The following is a 20,290-nucleotide window of genomic DNA, read 5'->3' on the forward strand; positions in this document are numbered from 1 at the left end:
GCCTATACCTCCCTCCCCCCAGCTAAGTCCCAGAGCATCTGGGCCCTACCTGGAGACTGGGCCAGCTCTATAGGCTCAGAGAGCCTGGGGAGGGTGCCAACCCCTCACCTTTAGTATTTTGGGAGACAGGGAAAGTGAACAGACTTTCCCTTCCAAAATCCCTCAGGGTGGTTCCCTACCAGCCGGGCTTACTACTTCTAGAAGAGGGCAGGGAGTGAGGCTGCACTCCCGGGCTTTAGGAGTGAGGCTGCAAGCCTTGCTCAGTATTTTGCTGTCAGCACAAGGAAAGCCAGGAGAGAGTCTGACTCCAGGACTCTGAGCCTCCTGCCGAGTGTGGTCAGAAGGTAGGTGGGTCTTCCCACTCCAGCAAGGCTTAGAACTCTCAAGGGTCTGTGGAGCGCCATCACTGTTGATGGCATCAGCTCGGTAACTCTACCTGGTACATTTCCCTTGTGAAATCACTACCTTGGGAGCAGACCATTCTGAATAACATTTGGGGAAAGACAAGCTGTGCATTGCAAAGATTGGTAATGACAGACTGGTTCCCCATAGGCCTAGGTTACCCTCGACTCCTTTTTCCAGAGCAAGGGCCTGGAATGAAGGCAGTTTCCCCTCTGTCTTTGGAGCCTGGAGATTCGCTTTGGCTCTTCGAGGTGGAAGAGGCTTAGGGGGCCCAGCCCAGAGCAGCTGTGTGTGTACAATCTGGCCCCTCTCAGGCTGTCCGATCTCTTCCGTTGCACTTTGCCTTATGTCCCTCAGCCAGCCAGATGGCCTCCTTGCTCAGCAGATGAGTTTTGGAGTGGTTGGTGTGACATTTGTGATCAGGGCAGCTCGCGGTGGCCAAGGTGGCAAGCTAGGTCTTGGAGGCTCGCTCCACCTTTGGTTTGCTGGCTCTCAGCCTTGCCCTGTGGGAATGTCAGCCGGGCCCAGCAAGCCTTGGCCCACTACATCTTCCCATTAGGAGGAAAGGTCAGCTGTCGGTTAAGTCAGTAACTAGTCCATGGCACAGGCTTATAACTGTTTGAAGCCAGGATATTGTCCGTGAGCAGAGCTGGAACAAAGCTTCAGTCAGTAAGAACCTGCAAAACGATGTTCTGAGGGGAAATGACCTCCAGGAGTGGGCAAGGGAGAAGGTTGCTGCTGTCTTTACAGTTCCACCGCCCTGACCAAGTTTCCGCATTCTGAACGGATAGTGTCCATCCCTCATGTGATAGTGGTTTCTGGCCCCAGATGAGCCTGTCCTTTTCAGTTGGAGAAGGTACAGGGGTAGGCCAGGTGGGAAGGCCAGAAGTGCTGAGTGCTCAGCCGTCGGGACCACCTGTTCTTGCTCCCCTCCTCTAGTGGGAGCCAAGGGAAGCCTGGCTGATGGGTGTCTGTGGATCAAGGATGTAGTAGGGACTGATGCTCCCACCTCCCTCCAGCCAAAGATGGGGCTCTGCCCGCTGTGTGCCTGCCACCACCCACCAGCGGTCATGTCCTGGCTTCCCAGATGGAGAGGTGACAGGCAAAATTTTAAAGAGAAAGAAATGAAAACAGGAAACTATCGTGTTGGGGGGAGGTGGGAGGGGAGATGAGAGAACGGTTTGGATTTTGTGTGTGTGTTTGTGGTTGTTTTGGGGTTTTTTTGTGGGGGGTAGTTGTCTGTAACTTTCATTAAGTGCTTTTTTTTTTTTTTAATTTTTTAAAAGTAAGCTGCAGGCTTTGGCTTGGAAAACCCCAGGGGAGTTGGGGGCAGACACCTGAGGCTGCTGCCCCTTTATCTGCCTTCATGGTACTGTCCCCTTCCCCCAGCTCCTCCCTGACTCCATGAGCCAGGCCTCAGACCTTCCAGCTAACCGCTTCCCATGAGCCACTACTCTGATGTCAGCCTATAACCAAAGGAGCTGGGGGTCTGGGCCTGGTGACCAACCCTTCTCCGCCCACTCAATCAGGGTGCTCCCCACCTGCAGGCAGGAGGCAACACCCTATCTGCTACCATCAGCCCCTTCCAGAGCCCACTGCCTCACCCCGCCCTGTCTAGCCCAGCCGTACCCTGCTCTGCCCCGTCTGGGGATGCTCTGCTCAGGGATGGGCCGGCAGGGCTGCCCCAGCCTCCCTGGTAGGCAGAGACTCTGGAAACCTCTGGGGTCCTGTTTTCGGCCATGTGATCCCAGGGGTGCATATGGGCCCCTTGGGTATCCGAACAGAAGGGCATGGGAGGGAGGGCCGCACCCCTGCAGTCCTGCTCTGCTGGTCTAGCGGGTAGCTGCCCACCCTACCCCACCCCGCACCGCGGGCTCCTGAGTCGGCAGATTAAGCATTTTATAAATTGTATTTTAAATACATGTTTTAAACTTGTCGGAACCTTGTCCTCATTTCAGTTTCTGGCCTCCTAACCTCTTGCTGTGGCTGCTTGTTTAACCACTGGGAAGCTATCTCTGCTCAGTCCTAGGGAGGGGCTCTCTCTGAGTAATAGGACTGGGGTGGTGTATGGATTGGGGCCACGGACCCACATGCTTAGGCTCCAAGGGAAGGGCACCCCTGGGTCCTGGCCCTCTGTTGGTGAGAGCATGGCTGAGGCCCCTCCTGCCCTTCCACAGGGTCTATCCGTTTTAGGGGCCAGGGTCTTTCCCAGGTACTTCCCTTATGTTCACCATTCCCTTCAAGCAAGTGGGAAAGAGAATTCCTGCCCTTATGGGACTCCTAGTCCAAGGCGTGGAGGCACCCATCTGAGAATAGTCCCAGTTCTGTGCTTTGAGAGTGCACAGGAGGTCAAGACTTTGAACCCAGGGCCGCCTCTAGTAGGACTCCTGACCCTCGGCAGGGTTTTGAGGCAAGTCTTGCTTCAGGGGCTCCGAAGCCTGAGGGAGGCTGAGGCCCTCCGCTCTGAGAGCCAAGTGGAAGGGTGAAAACCTGGGGCCTTCCCTGGCACCAGGCACAGAGGCTGAGGTTCTTGTTGTTTATTAGCTTACCAGACCACAAAAGCAAAATCCAGCAGCAGTCCCTGCCTGATGACCCGTCCATCTGCAGGCCCTGAACAGCTGCCCAGAGTCAGGACTCCGCAGGGTCAGTGGGTTCGAGCCGGCACAGAACTGAGCCACTTTTGGCTGTCAGAGCTGGGTTCCCTAGGGAGAGGGGTGGGAGGAAGTGAGCCACCCCATGTGCCCAAGGGGAGAGGAGTCCTTCCCAGGGAGGTGATGGGGCCAGCAGTCGGACTCAGAGGCCTGATTCCAAGTCCAGTGTTCTTTTATCCCAGGATGCCTGGAAGAGGACTGCTGCCGGGGAAGCTTCCCTCCACCCAGCTGCTAAGCCCGTTTCCTACTACTCCTAACATGGAATCAGACTCAGGCAAAGGACTTAAACCCCCTGCATGAGAAAGGCAGGTAGTGCTACCGAGTCCCGGGCACAGAAAGGCGTAAGTACCCTGACTTAGGAACAATCTACCTGGGACACAGACTCTCAAAGGTTAGTTTCTTCCCCCTTCCATCCTTTCCCCCTTTTCCTCCCTGGAACAACAGTCTCTGAGGCATCTCTTGGAAGGATGGATTTCACTTGGGTTAGGCCAGGTACTTCATAAGGAAGGAGGTGGATGGGCCTGGGCTGCGGTCCCTGCCCTCTGGGTACCCACCTGCTTCCTTGAGATCCAGTCTGGAAGAAGAGGCTACGGGTGTCAGGGCCCAGGCTGGTGGGGGTACACAGCTCCAGCATGTAGTGGCTGCCCTGCTTCCGGCGGACAGTATTCTTGTCCAGCCGCGGGCAGAGCGGGATGCAAGGCACCTGGGTATAGGAGCTTTGCAGGTTGGCAGCTGGCAAAGGTGGAAGAGGCAGGAGAGGGGAATGTTTCAGAGCACGTCCAGTCCTGGGAGGCAGGCAGACCCATGTGAAATCCCAGCTTTGCCACATAACGACCTGGGTGGGTTTGGGCAAGTAACTTAACCTCTCTGAGCTCCTGCATAAGCTGGAGTTGATGGTGGCATCCGCCTCAGAGTTGATGATGAGGATTAAAGGGATAATATATGCAAAGTACTCAGCTAAATGCTGAGAACAGTGTAAGGGCTAATACCTGCTTAAAAAGGAGCACATGTCTTTGGGATGAGTCCTGGCAGAGTCTGATAGGCACACTCTGAAGACTCTAGAAAGCTTCTAGCCCATCACTTGGCACACAGTAGAAGTCTCCTATTATGGGAAGGTAACCTTGCCCAGAGAAAAGAGCACAGGTTTTGGAGTCAGAGCTGGGTATAAACTCCCCTTTCTGACACATGCTAGCTGTGGGACCTTGGGCAAGTTGCTTAAACTTCGGTTTTCTCATCGTGAATACGTGGGGTAAATATGTGATTATGAGGATTAAATTCTAGCACGTCTGCAAAGGGCTTAGCATAGTGAGTGACCCCAGAGGGTGCTCAGTAAATGATGAGGTGGGATTGCTAAGCACTCTTGCTTCTCAGTCCAGGCTCTTGGGACCAACCTGTGCTCAGGGCTAAGGCTCAGGGGAAAGAGTGTGCAGAAGGCTGGAGATGGGTGGTGATTATCAGCCAGCTGGCTGATGGCACACAGTTAAGCCCGAAGTGGGAAACCATGTCTCAGCTCCTGGGCCTGGCTGTGTGGGCACCCAGGGCCCTCACCATAGTTCTGCTGCTTCAGCTGGCTCAGGATCCTGATGGCTCTTCGTTCTGGGACTTCCAAGGTGTCTGCCTGCTGTGGGTTGTAGGGAAGCTTCTTCTGGGACCGCAGCCGGCCAATGGCCGGTTCCATCTCTCAGGCCTTACAGTTGCCTTCCTTCAGCTTCTTCTGGTAATAGCTGGGGAGGCAGTGCCACACAGCTCAGCCCAGCCGTGTTTAATTCACCCTCCTCCTCCCTCCCTCTTCTGAGCCCCTGTTCTGTCTGGCCAGCTCAGGAGCAGGGCCACAAGAGGTCTGGGTTTTAGTCCTGGCTCAACCATTAACTTCCTGTGACTGTGGGCAAGTCACTGCCATGCTCTGGGTCTCAGTCACCCCTATGTAAAGTGGGGGGAAATGGTTATCTCTACCAGTCATTGGAAGTCACTTGACTCCTCTAAGCAGATCAGTCAACGTTTTTATAGGGTTAAAAACAAAGATTAAATAACAAGACCCATTAAGCACTCAGCAAATTGACTCAAGGAAAGAGCTTGGTAAATGTTGCCCGTGATGTCTATCACTGGTATTTTTACTTAGATGTCAAGTGCTTTGTAAGCCAGATGTACAGTTAACTCCTCCTCATCTTCCAGATTGCAGCTTAAGGGCCATCTCTTGCAGAAAGTCCTCTCTCCTCCAATAGACGAGTTAGGCTCCTGCTATAGTCCCCCTGACAACTTGTACTTAACCCTATCACAGCCCACTTAATATTCTTAACTCATCACTACTTGCCTTTTCCCCACTAGACTGCAGCACCATTCATTCATTCATTCAAATATTTATTGAGTGTTTACTGTATGCTGGCCACTCACCTAAATGCTTGGGAAAGAGCAGTGCAGGAGATATTCATATAAGGTCCTTGTGTCATCTCTCAGCCCCACCTCTTACTCCAGCCACTGTCACAGCAACCACTTCTACCTGGGCCTCAACCAGCTCTGCACAGGGACAACCTGGCACAGTCTCACCTCAGGTCTTACCTCTTGCTGCTTGCTCCAGAGCCTCTCTGACACATGTGTGTCCCAGAAGTGCAGGGGAGTTAAACACCTGTGTGGGGCACCCTTGACAAAGGAACCAGCAGCTGAGGTATACAGGCTCCTGTCTCTTCCCCTGACAGTTCTGAGCCACCATTCAGAGTCTCCTCAGAAGATCCTGGGGATGGCTGCCTCAGTGGCACATCACTGTATTGGCTCCTCCTCCTTTTGTGTTCATGTCCCTTCCCTCACTTCTGCTCCCTGGTATCACTTTCTAAATCAACTACCTAGGCACATATCTAGTGGGAGAGTTGGGCCATGAACAAGTAAATAAATTATGGTACCATGTGGGGAGTGATGGGTGTTCTGAGAGAAAGTAAAAGCTGAGTAGGAGGTAGTGATGAGCTATTTTGTCCACAGTAGTCAGTGAAAGTCTCGAGGTGGTAGCATTTGAGCAAAATGAGGGGAGGAAGCAAGCTAAGTGGATATCGGGAAGAAGCCTCTTTCAGGCAGAGGGAATGGTTTGTGAAAAGGCCAGGAGGTGCGGAAGAGCTTGGTGAGCTCTAGGAACAGAGAGGGGCTAGAGCTTGTGTGTGAGGGAGAAGGGGGTAGAAATGGGCAGCAAGATAGGAGGGCCAGACTACCTGGGACTTTGTAGGCAGTGATGAAGGCTAGGCATGCTACTCAGAGTGTTAGGAAGCCCTTAGGGCTTAAGCGGGTGGTTCTGCTAGGGCCTCTGCCTATCCCTGAAGCCTGGAATTTTGGGTTTTACTGAGCTTCACACAGAGAAAATAGAAAATGAATACCAGAGCCCTCAAATGGAGATTGGATCTAGACCCCTGTGTAAAATTAGAACCTGAAAAGGCAACATCCTGAGTAAAAAGATGGACTAGAAAATAACTTCACCCCACAGGGGCCAACAGGACATGAGCAGAGTGTGTGCAACTTTCTCAGTCGCAATTTTAAAGGAAATTGCTTGCTCTCTACTTCCTCTCCTTCCCCTTCTTGTGGGCTTGAATTTAGATGTGTTGCTGGTAAATTGGCTTAGGATTGACCTAGGGAATGGTGGAAGAATAAGTGGGAAAGAAACTGGGTGCTTGAGCAACCTTGCCTTCCTGCCTGCTTCCTCCAAGCCATCAATATGAGAGAAATAAACTATATTGTTTGAACTATAGTACATTGGGGTCTATTCCTTAATGAATACACTAATCTAGAATTCTGTACCTAGCTAAACTATTCAGTAAGTGTGATGGTAGAATAAACACTTCTGTAGACATACAAAATCTCAAAACTCTTGCCTCCCATTCATCCTTTCTCAAGAAGGTACTGGAGGGCATGGCATGTTCTTCCAAAATGAGGGCATAAACCAAAAAGAAAAGGAAGATATACATACAGAAAATAAGAGATCTAACACAGGAGAAAGACAAAAGTTAAAGGAAGATGGTGAAGGGAGATCCCACAATGGCAGTGCAACTGCCATAGAGGACAACCAGTTTAGATTCGATCACTATAGCTTAAAAGACAGAAATTTCAAGGGCTGGCATTCCCATACCTGTCGCTGAATTACTGCCTTTCTAACCCCAAAAAGCTACTGGTGAAACATGCTCCCATTATTATTTTTTTTAAGCAAATCAAACGAAGAGTAAGCAAACCAAGAAAGAGTAAGCAAACCAAGGAAAAGTAAGACATGTGATCCAGTAGACAGAATTCCAATCAGAGGAAAGGAAGAAAGAATTCCTAGGATGACAACAGACTCCCAAGATGACGGCTCTGCAGCATGCCTAAGAAGAAATTAATCCAAAAATGAGAAGAATGGAATTATTTAGAAAATGCCTCCAAGAAAAACAAGCTCTAGGAAGGTACAAGAATTGTCAGTGAATACAAAGAAAAAAGAAAGGCAATTGTCAACTTTTAGGAAATGAAAAAACAAGAAAGGAAATGAAATCATTATATAAAAAATGCCCAGCTGTGAATAATTGTGTAGCCATAATATTAGAAACCCCAAACATTTAGTAAAAAAATGATAATATATTTGAATGGGGAAGGAGGAGCTGAGGGGATAGTTGTATCAGACAGCTAAATTCTTACCATAACAGGAAGTCAGTAGATAACAAGTCTAAAAATCATTAACCAAAATATTGTAGTACATCCATATTATGTAGAAGTAACTGCCAAAAATACCCAAGAAGAAAGAGAAAGCCTGGAGAGGGTGTGGAGAAAAGGGAACCCTCCTACGTTATTGGTGGGAATGTAAATTGGCGCAAGCCACTATGAAAGACAGTATGGAGGTTCTTTTGAAAACTAAAAATTAAGAGTTACCATATGATCTAGCAATCCCACTCCTGGGCATATATCTGGAAAAGATGAAAATTCTAGTTTAAAAAGATACATGCACTCCAATGTTCATAGCAGAACTATTTACAATAGCCAAGACATGGAAGCAACCCAAATGTCCATCAACAGATGACTGGATAAAGATGATAAAATATAAAATAGAATAAAAAAAGAATGAAATAATGCCTTTTGCAGCAACATGGTTGGACCTAGAGATTATCATACTAAGTGCAGTCAGAGAAAAGAAAATATCATATGATATCACCTATATGTGGAAAATAAAAAAATGATATAAATGAACTTATAAAATAGAAATAAACTCACAGACATAGAAAACAAACTAATTGGTACCAAAGGGGTAAGTGGGGGGGGGGTGATAAATTAGAAGTTTGGGTTAAAATATACACACTACTATATAGAAAATAGATAAACAACAAGGACCTGTATAGCACAGGGAAATATATTCCATATCTTGTAATAACCTATAATGGAAAAGAATCTGAAAAAAAATATACGTATATATGTAACTGAATCACTTTGCTGTACACCTGAAGCATTGTAAATCAACTATACTTCAATTAAAACAAAACAAACAAACAAAAAAAACCTCCCCACAAAGAAAACAAGGTCCAAGCGGCTTCACTGTAAGTTCTATCAAACCTTTAGAGGAGACTGAATACCAAGATTTCATGAACTCTTTCAGGACATGAGAACACGTAACTCATTTTATGATGCCAGCATTATACTAACAGGAACACTAGATATCACCCAAAAAGCAAGTTAACAACCAATATCTCCTTTGAACATAGGTGCCAAAATTCTTAACAAAATAGCAGGTTGAATCCAGTAATATATTAAAAGGATAATACATTACAACTAAGTGGAGTTTTTCCAAAGAATGCAGTTAGTTTACATTGAAAAATCAGTTTTATCTACTATATTAACAGAATGTAAGAGAAAAACCTTAAAATCATCTCAAGATGCAGAAAAAGCATTTGACAAAATTCAACTCCCATTCATAATAAAAACTCTCAGCAAACTAGAAATAGAAAGGAACTTCCTCAACATGATAAAAGTATCTACGAAAATCCTGCAGCTAAAATCAAGCTTAATGGCGAAAGATTGATTGCTTCCCCCATGATCAGGAGCAAGGCAAAAATGTTTGCTGTCATCGCTTTTGTTTTACTTAAGGTACTTAGCCAGTGCAATAAAACAAGAAAAAGGAATAAATGCTAATGGATTGGAAAGGAAGAAGTAAAGCTGTCTTTATTCACATATGACATCATTGTGTGTGTAAAAATCTTAAGAAATCTACTATAAAAAGCTACCAGCACTAATAAGTGAATTTAGCAAGGTCATAGGATACAAGATCAATATACAACAATAAACTATACTTCTATAATACCAGCAGTGAGCAATAGGAAAATGGAAACATCTACAACAGTATAAAATATTAAATATTTATGGATATATATATATATATTTTTTTTTTAAACTTCTTAACCATGAACTCTCATGCTTTGCAGAGGTCTAAACTCTCAGCACCTTATCACTACTTATGGATATATTCAACAAAATATGTAAAGATCTATATCTTGAAAACTACAAAATCTTGCTGAAATTAGAGACCTAAATAAGTGAAGAGTTATACCATGTTCATGGACTGAAAGACTTGTTATTATTAAGATGTCATTTCTCCCAAAATGAACATATAGATTCAATGCAATCCCAACAAAATACCAGCAGGCTCTTTTATAGAGATTGACAAACTGATTCTAAAATTTATATAGAAATGCAAAGGACCTAGAATAGAACAGGATCTAGAACTCTTTGAAAAAGAACAAGTTGGAGGACTTACTCTACCTGATTTGAATACTTACTATAAAGCTGTAGTAATCAAAACCTATGTAGTATTTGCAGAAATATAGACACAGGAAGAGAATAAAGAATCCAGAGGTAAACCCAAGTGTGTATGGTCAATTAATTTGGGTGGGGGGACCTTCTATTTATAGTGTATTTTTTTTTCTTAACTAAGATTTTTTTTGATAGACTATTTTAGATTCACAGAAAATTGAGTGGAAAGTACAGAGAGTTCCCATATACCCGCTGCCCTCCCCCCCCACACACACACCCACAGACTCCCCCATGATCAACATCACCCACCAGAGTGGTACATTTGTTACAACTGATGAACTTACACTGATGTATCATTATTACCATAAGGCCATAGTTTACCTTAGGGTTCACTCATAGTGTTGTACATTGTATGAGTTGTGACAAATGTGAAATGACACGTATCTACCATTATGGTAATACAGAATAGTTCCATTGCTCTAAAAATCTGTGCTCTACTTCCCTCCCTCTCCCCTCACTCCAGTAAGCACTGATCTTTTTACTGTCTCCATTGTTTTGTCTTTTCCAGAATGTCACATAGTTGGAACTGTAAAATATGTAGCCTTTTCAGATCAGTTTTTTTCATGTAGCAATATGCATTTAAGTTTCCTCTGCTTTTCATGGTTTGATGGCTCTTATTAGTGCTGAATATTCCACTGTGTAGGTGTAGCACAGTTAATTTTCAGTTCTTTTGGGTAAATACCAAGGAGCACAATTGCTGGATCATACCGTAAGAGTTTGTTTAGTTTTGTAAGAAACCACCAAACTGGAACTTCCCTGATGGTACAGTGGTTAAGAATCCGCCTGCCAGTGCAGGGGACACGGGTTCGATCCCTGGTCCAGGAAGATCCCACATGCCGCAGAGCAACTAAGCCTGTGTGCCACAACTACTGAGCCTGTGCTCTGCCTGCATGCCACAACTACTGAAACCCACGTGCCTAGAGCCCAAGCCCCACAACAAGAGAAGCCACCGCAATGAGAAGCCCGCACACCGCAAGTAGAGAAAGCCCATGCGCAGCAACGAAGACCCAGCGACGAAGACCCAATGCAGACAAAAATAAATTAATTAATGAATTTAAAAAAAAAAGAAACCACCAAACTGTCTTCCAAAGTGGCTGTACCATTTTGCATTCCCACCAGAAATGAAACGAGTTCCTTTTTTTTAATAGATTTATTTATTTTTTTAATGTATTTATTTTTGCTGCATTGGGTCTTGCATGTTTATGTATACATACATATATATATATATATATATATATATATATATATATAAAATATGTAGGTAATGTTTTTCTACTCCAGATGGTATTGATAAAAATTAACTTGTAAGAGAGCTGCATCTAATTGGCTTAAAGAAAGGAAAAACAGCTTATATAAATTAAGACTAGTCAAACAAGCATATGTTATCTCTACCAGATGTTTAACATTATAATGCTATGAATTCAACCTAAGAACAAAATGCACAGTTAAAGTGCATTGTTTGATGTATGTCAACCATGACAATAAATTAAAAGTAAAAAAGAATGGAGAGAGCCATACATTTAACTTTCTAGGTTCTTTGTCTCTGTGATTTCTTTTTTCTTTTTTAATTTTGTCCGCGCTGTGCAGCTTGTGGGATGGTTCCTGGACCAGGAATTGAACCCAGGCCTCCACAGTGAAAGTGCCAAATCCTAACCAGTAGGCCACTAGGGAACTCTTTGTGATTTCTGATACTTGCCTGATTTGTCCACAAAGAAAGTGATACATATATATATATATATATACATATATATATATATACACACACACACACACACTAATATATATATACACACAGTAATATATATATTAGTATATATAGAGACCTGAATCACTTTGCTGTACACCTGAAACTAACACAACATTGTAAATCAACTACACTTCAATAACAAAAAATATTTTTACAGACAAATTAGTCTTTATTTGATAAAAATGGAACTGATTGTGGAGAGAAAAATTCTTTGTTTTAATAAAAACTATAACACACCTTTGTAGGTTGTTGAACAGTTCACTCTGAGCTTTTTGTCTTCTTTATAAACTGGCTCCTCCTGCCACTTTGTGTATTCACAAAGTGAATAAACGTTTCTAGTAATCAACATTTCTAGTAATCAACATTTCTAGTGTCCCTCCACCCTCCTGACCTGGCATCACTGAAAACTAGGACTGCCCTTTTCCCAATGCCCTGCAAGCTAAAGCAACTTAATATAAACTTCAATAAGAAAAAATCACTGCAACAGATCATGTATAACAACCTTGTATGCCTGCTGCTGTCAGTTCACTGGAACACCCAGTGCCATCACCAGAGACGTTCAAACTGCAAGCCAGAAAATTCATCAGAGAGCCACGAGGTAGCCTCACTCCACCTTTTTTTTTTTCTCTTTTGGCCACTGTGTGGCATGCGGTATCCGAGTTCCCCAACCAGGGATCGAACCCGTGCCCCTGCAGTGGAAGCGCGGAGTTTCAACCACTGGACCGCCAGGGAAGTCCCTCCACCATCTAAAGATGCTTTGAGACTGAAGAATCTCACAATTAACTGCCCTCTGGCCTCAAAAACTGAGTTTACAATTTATTCTAACCATTAACCTCTGTTTCTCTTTTGTTTCCAAAGAAATGCCCCTCATTAAATGCTTGCTAGCAGCTCACCATATAAAGGCCTAAAGCGGGTGCGCTACTCCCACCTATACCATTGCCTCCTAAAGTGAGCTCCGACTGTCACTGAACTGACCTGTTCTCAGGACTAAGAGACGGATCCAGGGCAATATGGGATCATGTGCTTAGATTTGTTCTTTTCTGCTTGTTCCGATCTGTTTTCATCCCCCTTTCACAGATCTCTTTGCAACTTCTAACCCGACTTTTTCTCCATGGCCACCAACTCAGCTTTTAATAGATGAAACTTCTAGGGAAGTGCCAGATGGAGGAAATGAAGGAGTTTAGGACATGCCACCCCAATATGTGCCACTTCGGCATGTTGATTATTTTGAGTTCAAGGCACTTGAAAAACAATAGATGCAAGAAGGGTCCACTGACTTTTTCTTTCTAAAAGCAGGAGACAAAATTCCCAGGTGAGGGCCTCCCTGGTGGCGCAGTGGTTGAGAGTCCGCCTGCCGATGCAGGGGATACGGGTTCGTGCCCCGGCCTGGGAGGATCCCATATGCCGCGGAGCGGCTGGGCCCGTGGGCCATGGCTGCTGGGCCTGTGCATCCGGAGCCTGTGCTCCGCAACGGGAGAGGCCGCAGCGGTGAGAGGCCCGCGTAGCACAAAAAAAAAAAAAAAAAAAATTCCCAGGTGAAAGCTGCCCTCCCTGAACCAGGAGGAAGAAACATTCTTATCACAAGAGAGGAAGAGGGAATTTCGCGGCGGTCCAATGGTTAGGACTCCGTGTTTTCACTGCTGAGGGCCAGTGTATACGTGTGGTGTGGCCAAAGGGAAAAAAAAAGAAGAGTCCAGGCCAAGAGAACTCTACAAACAGACATGGTTAAAATAACTCTTATCTCTCTCATTCTGCATATATATATACATGTATATATATATACATGTATATATATATACTTTTTTTTTTTTAACTGTGCTGGGTCTTCTTTGCTGCGCACGGGCTTTCTCCAGTTGCAACGAGCGGGGGCTACGCCTCGTTGCAGTGTGCGGGCTTCTTATTGCAGTGGCTTCGCTTGTTGCACAGCACAGGCTCTGGGCGTGTGGGCTTCAGTAGTTGTGGCACACAGGCTCAGTAGTTGTGGCTCGTGGGCTCTAGAGTGCAGGCTCAGTAGTTGTGGTGCATGGGCTTAGTTGCTCCACACCATGTGGGATCTTCCCGGACCAGGGCTCGAACCCGTGTCCCCTGTATTGGCAGGCAGATTCTTAACCACTGCGTCACCAGGGAAGCCCCTGCCCATATATTTTAGTTAGTTTTCTACAGTTGCTGCTCTTTTTTTTCAACCTTGTATGCAAGCCCCTCGGGCTTGTCAGTTCTTTGGTCTTCATTACTCTTGTCAGGGCTCCCATGTGCGTGTAAGTTAAACTTGTATGCTTTTCTCCTGTTAGTCTGTCTTACATCAGTCCCAGCTGGAAGCTCTAAGAGGGTAAAGGAAAATTTTACCTCCCCTACACACTAAATGTCATTTTTTACTTGAAAAAAGGACAAACTATGGTTATGCAGCCTTGCGTATTTTGGCAGATATTTTCTCGAAAATGGATGAAGTTAGCCCATCCTTTCAAGGAAAACAACTGACAGCATTTGTTACCTATGACAAAATTAAAACTTTCAAGTAAAAAATTAGAATTTGGGAAAGCAAATCCATTATCATGGGACTTTCCTGGTGGTCCAGTGGTTAAGACTCCGAGCTCCCCATGCAGGGGGCCCGGGTTCGATCCCTGGTCAGGGAACTCAGTCCCCACATAACTGCAACTAAGCCCGAGTGCTCTAGAGCCCACACACTGCAACTAGAGAGCCCGCGCACCGCCACAAAGAGCCTGAGTGCCCACGTGCCACAATGAAGACCCAGTGCAGCCAAAATAATATAAATAATAAATAAAACTTTAAAAAATCCATTATAATCATGTATCATATGCATGTTCATACACAGAATAGTTTATAACAGTCAAAATGAGTGAACTGTAGCCTCACACAACACTTCTAATATTTAAAAACTTTTTTTTTTAAAGCAAGGATGACTTTATTTTATTTATTTATTTATTTTTGGCCATGCCACGTGGCTTGTGGAATCTTAGTTCCCCAACCAAGGATCCAACTTGGTCCCCAGGAGTGAGAGCACCAAGTCCTAACCACTGGACCGTCAGGGATTTCCCTAAAGACTTTTCTGACATTAGGAGTGATATTAATAATTATACATATAATATATAGAATAACTACAATGAAATGTGTCAACATTTAGAAGATACGCAATATGTTCTAAATGAACAATACATGTTACAAAAGCCATTCATGGGAAAAGATCCATTTAAACTACAAAACAGACGAATAGATTTTTATTTAAAAGAGTACAACGAGGGTACTTCCCTGGCGGTGCAGTGGATAGGACTCCGTTCTCCCAATGTAGGGGGCCCAGGTTCGATCCCTGGTCAGGGAACTAGATCCCACATGCATGCTGCAACTAAGAGTTCGCCTGCCACAACTAAGGAGCCCCGGAGCTGCAACTAAGGAGCCTGCCGGCCGCAACTGACACCCCACGCAACCAAATAAATAAATAATTTTTTTTTTAATAAAAGAGTACAACAAACAGTTCACAGATACGGCATCAGATTCCATATTGCAACCAACTTCTAAGACACTACTGCTTGTCAAGTTTGGTGTACTATCAAAGAAAAATACCTCCATGATATGTGAGATATTAAATAAAAAGGCTATTAAAATACTTTTTCCAATTACATATTTGTGTGAGGCCAGATTTCTTCATATACTTCAACCAAAACAACAGGTTGCAACAGATTGAATGCAGAAGCATATAGGAAAATCCAGCCAGCTTCTTTTATGCCAGACACTGAAGAGATTCTCAATATTGTAAAGCAATGCCATTCTTCTCATTAACTGTCTTGTTTGTTTTGGAAAATGTCATTATTTTTTCATTTAAAATGTTTTTTTCTATTAACGTAATGGGGTTATCTTCATTAAATAAATTAATAGATATTTTTTAGATCTCTCAGTTTTAAGTTCATATATAAAAGTATTGACAGTTTCCTAGACCAAAAACTTTTAAAACTGCTGCTCTGGAGAAACTCTTGCCCAGGTATCCTGGAGACATATACAAAATATTAACACTGTTTCTACCATGGCTGGAAACTGAACATAGACCTAATGTCCATCTCAGAACAAATACATATACTGTGATGTAGTCATACCAGATAATAGTATGTTGCAGTGAAAGTGATAAATGATCTACAGCTATGCATAAGAACATGGATGAGTCACATAACACTGAGAAGAAAAAGCAAGTAACAGAGGACTTACAGTATGAGTCCACTCTGATAGAGGTAAAAAATATGGAAAGCTAAACAATAAAGTATTCAGGAATACAAACAAGTGTGAGTCAAAATTTTAAAGTGCCACTGCAGGGCTTCCCTGGTGGCGCAGTGGTTAAGAATCCGCCTGCCCATGCAGGGGACACGGGTTCGAGCCCTGGTCCGGGAAGATCCCACATGCCGCAGAGCAACTAAGCCCATGCGCCACAACTACTGAGCCTGTGCTCTAGGGCCCGTGTGCCACAACTACTGAAGCCACATGCCATAGCTACTGAAGGCCGTGTGCCTAGAGCCCGTGCTCTGCAACAAGAGAAGCCACTGCAATGAGAAGCCCGCACACGTCAACAAAGAGTAGCTCCCGTTCACCACAACTAGAGAAAGCCCGTGCGCAGCAACGAAGACCCAACGCAGCCAAAATAAATAAATAAATAAAATTTATTTTTTTTAAAAAAGTGCCACTGCATATCCACCAGACTGACTGAAACTAGCAAGACTGACAGTATGGATCTGCACAAGATGTGGAGCAACGAACTCTCGTACATTGTTGATGTGAGTGTAAAATGGCAGAATCACTTAGATAAAAAAAGTCTGGCAGTTTCTTGTAAGTAAAATACACCTATCCTATGACCCAGCAATTCCATTTCTGGGTATTTACCCAAGTAACAAAATATATGTCCATACAAAGACTTGTACAAAAATGTTAATAGCAGCTTTACTCATTATAACCCCAAACTGAAAACAACTCAGAAATCTACGCATGAAAGGATGGATGAACGAACTGTGACTGTGGTATACTCATCCAATGGGATACAGTAATAAGGAGGAGTGAACTGTTGCTGCCCACAGCAACATGGATGAATCTCAAAAGCATTACGCTGAGTGAATGAAGCTAGACACTAATGACTATATACGGTTTGTTTCCATTTATATGAAGTTGTCAGGCAAAACCACTCTGTAATGGAAAAAAAATTAGAAGAGTGATTGCCTCTGGGTGGGGGTGGGGGGCGGTTCAGGGACCAACTGGCAAGGGTCATGAGGGCACTTTCTGGAATGATGGTAAAGTTCTGTATATCTTGAAAGGGGTTCAGGTTACTGGGGTGTGGGCATGGGTTGAGACTCATTCAATGATACACTTAAGATCTGTGCATTTCACTGAATGTACATTATACCTCACAATATGCGGGGGGGAAGCTCTATACAAATATTGATCATTAGCTAATGCCATGTATGCTGAAGTATTTAGAGGGAAATAACTATCATTTACTTTGAAATGAATAAAAAATAATATAGATCGGTGAACAGATAGAGGGATAGAAGCATGGCAAAAGAAGTATGGCAAAATGGCAACAGTAGAATCTAGGTGGTGGGTATATAAATGTTCACTGTAAAATTCTTTTAACTTTGCCATATGTATGACATTTTCAATAAACGATATGGGAAAAAATAAGCAGTGAAATTTTAAAACAAAAAGCAAAGGAATAAGGGTTGGTTCTTGTTAAGGAGAAAGTACTTTGTGATTGGGGTAGGGCACACAGGGGCTTCAAGATTACTGGAATTATCTATTTTTAAACTGGAGAAATTGATACCTGGGAATTTGTTTTATTGCTTTTAAAATCATACATTTGTCGTCTTCAGAGTTATATATGTTTAGTGATTTATAGATGCCAGGAGGAAGAAAGATCTCTTGTCTTTGGGGTTTGCTAAGTTGGTATTAGTGGAACAGCCTGCAATCATTCCCCCTCCTCCGGCCCCTGCCAAAAAAGCCTGGTCTGTGGCCGGAAAAAATGATCCAACTTTCTGAGCGATAGGGACAAGCTTCTGTGTGCTGCAAGAGAGACCAGGTGGGCCATTCTGCCTTGACCCTCTGCTTCTAGCCCTCGAATGTTCGTGTTGTTTTTGTACACAGCCGTCTCTTCCTTAGGTGAACCACTAACCACCCACCAGCCCACTCTGGCAACACGGGGAGGCTTCCACCTCGTGTTCTCTAGCCCTAGACAGGCCCTATCACATTCCCTTTCTGGGACTGCTGTATGAGTACTGCAAGAAGGTATTCCTCTTGCTGATGAGGTTGCAAAACAAGGAGGGTATGAGTAGAGTAGAGGCTGCCGGTTGCCATCCTTCCCACTGTGGGAAGAGCCTCGCTGAGCTTGAAGCTAATGCAGAGATGAGCAGGAGAGATAAAGCCTGAATGGTATCATCTGGTCTCCTAGATCCAGCCATTCCTGAGGCCCTGAGCAGTGATGTGAGCCAATATATTCCCCTGTTGTGTAAGCCAGTTTTATGTGGGTTTCACTGGCAACTAAGAGTCCTAATTATCAAAAGTCCTCAGCTGCCAAAATGCTAGGTGCCATTTCTGTGTCTGCAACCCTCCACTCCCAACAGCCAGTCCTACTCACCTGGTGATCTCCTCTAAGGCTGCCTCAGGTAAGGCCAGCATCTCCACCAGCAGGGACAGGATCTCAAAGAGCAGAGTGCAGGGGTTTGGGGGAGCCATGTCCGTCAGGGCCTTCTCTTCTGGGGGCATGGGATGGTGGCTGCCGTTACCACTTAACAGCCCTGGATGCCTAACGGCCCCGGCAGCCACCTAGCCCCTCCCCCCAGCTCTGAGTGCCCTGGGCTCACCCCTGCTCACCCACAGAGCAGAAGAAGCACTTGGTGTCTGTCATCACGGCCAAGAAGTCTTTGAAGTTCACGTGGCCGTCTCCTGTGGAGGCCAGAAGAATACAGGGTGGCCGGGGCCTTTCACAGCGGGCTCGGGCATTGCGACCCAGGCGCGGTTATTAGCATTTACTCATTGGGTTTGATTATAAAAGTAACGCATATTCAATGCAGAGACCGTGGTGCACACAGGAAAGTAGAAGGTGAAAATTAAAATCTCCTGGGTTAGAAGCTCCCAGAAGTTCCTGGAAGCAGCAGACTGGGTTCATGTCATAGGTGTACCACTTACTATCTTTGTGACCTTGGCAAAGTCTCTTAACCCCCCTAAGCCCTAGTTTTCTCATCTATAGGGTGAGGATGACCATAACACCTTTCTCATGGGAGAGAAATTGAAGCAACGTGCTCAGAATAGGGCCATGCATATAATACACGCTCATTAAATGCCAGCAACTCTTATTACAGTGTGCTAGTCTCTGCATGAGAACATATTTGTACCTACAGTTTTCCCACTTCGGCCTTCAGAGTCCTGCTAGACCTCCCCGTTACCTGTCTCCAGCCTCACCTGGCACCAAACTCCCCAGCGCTAACCTGCTCTCCCTCCAGGGGCCACATTCTTCCCTGTTGCGGGCCTTTGCGTATGCTGCTTCCTCTTCCTAGACTTCTCTCCACCACCCTCCAACTCTTTGTTTGTTTGCTTGTTTTTGTTTGTTTGTTTTTTGTGGCCGTGCAGGATCTTAGTTCCCCAACCAGGGATTGAACCCGGGCCCCGGCAGTGAAAACGCAGAGTCGAAAACGCGGAGTCCTAACCGCTGGACTGCCAAGGAATTCCCTCCAACTCTTTCACTTAATGCTCCCCCTTGACCATCACTTCCTTAGGGAAGTCAGACCAGTGCAGGTCAGACCCCCTGTTGGACACTGTCATAGAACCCTTGTACTTGAACCACACACTCATAAGATCTGGGATTTAACTGAAGCTCTGGGAGAGAGGAACTGGCTGTTTTGTTCTGCACTGTGTCTTCAGGGCTCAAGACAGAGAGGTGCTTAGCAAATGTTCTCTGAACTACTTGACAAATTGATGAGTGGTCTCTAATTCTTAAAGCCACCCTTGTGGGGGTGTGGGGGGGAGGAGGTGGGGGGGTCGCCTAATACTCTTATCCCCATGTCACAGATGAGACCTGAGGCATAGACAAAAGTAGGCTGTTGCCTGGGGTCATGTAGGGGCCGAGCTGAGGTCAATTCTTAGCTTGTGTCTGAGGATTCACGCTCAGGCAGTGATGGAGGAAGCAGAGCTGACACTCAGAAGTCAGGAGCCCAGTCCCCCTACAGCTCCGCTGTGTTCCCTGCATCTAGCCAACCAAACCACATGTGATGCTTCTCACCCTGTGCCCTATTCCCTTTGTCCAGGTTATTTCTGCCACCAGCAATGCCCTTCTTCCTTCCTCTCTCCCTGCCTAACTCCAGCTTCATCTTTCACAATTTGGCTCAGGCATCACCTCCTCCAGGAAGCCTTCCTTCCTGATCCCTTCCTCCAAGCCACCTTAAGCGCTGCTTCCTTTGGCAACTCTTCCTTCTGTGTCATTGACTGTGTGAGCACCTCGAGGGCAGGTCTCATAGGTCTTACACATGTCTTTATTCCCAGTGCCCAGCACAGGAATGGATATACAGTAGGCAGTTAATAAATATTTAGTGAATGAATAATACCAGCAGTTAATGTCTCCCGGATGCATGCTCTGCACCAAGTGTTGTGCTCCATGCTTTGCCTGGATTATCTCATTTAATTATTTTAACAGCCCAGTGAGATGGGTATTGCT

General features: G+C 45.1%; 1 protein-coding gene across 1 annotated transcript in view; it reads right to left on the reverse strand.

The window, feature by feature from the left end:
• Window positions 1–3,046: 3,046 nt before the first annotated feature.
• Window positions 3,047–20,290, reverse strand: part of SPATA21 (spermatogenesis associated 21) — a gene marked incomplete at both ends in the record, with an annotated part of 31,913 nt that continues 14,669 nt past the window's right edge. The window contains 6 exon segments of the mRNA XM_079720003.1: window positions 3,047–3,104; window positions 3,608–3,785; window positions 4,602–4,734; window positions 4,738–4,777; window positions 18,218–18,335; window positions 18,454–18,525. Coding sequence (XP_079576129.1) covers window positions 3,047–3,104; window positions 3,608–3,785; window positions 4,602–4,734; window positions 4,738–4,777; window positions 18,218–18,335; window positions 18,454–18,525 — 599 coding nt within the window.

Source organism: Hyperoodon ampullatus, assembly GCF_949752795.1.
Source record: "Hyperoodon ampullatus genome assembly, chromosome: 2".
Classification (NCBI taxonomy): domain Eukaryota; kingdom Metazoa; phylum Chordata; class Mammalia; order Artiodactyla; family Ziphiidae; genus Hyperoodon; species Hyperoodon ampullatus.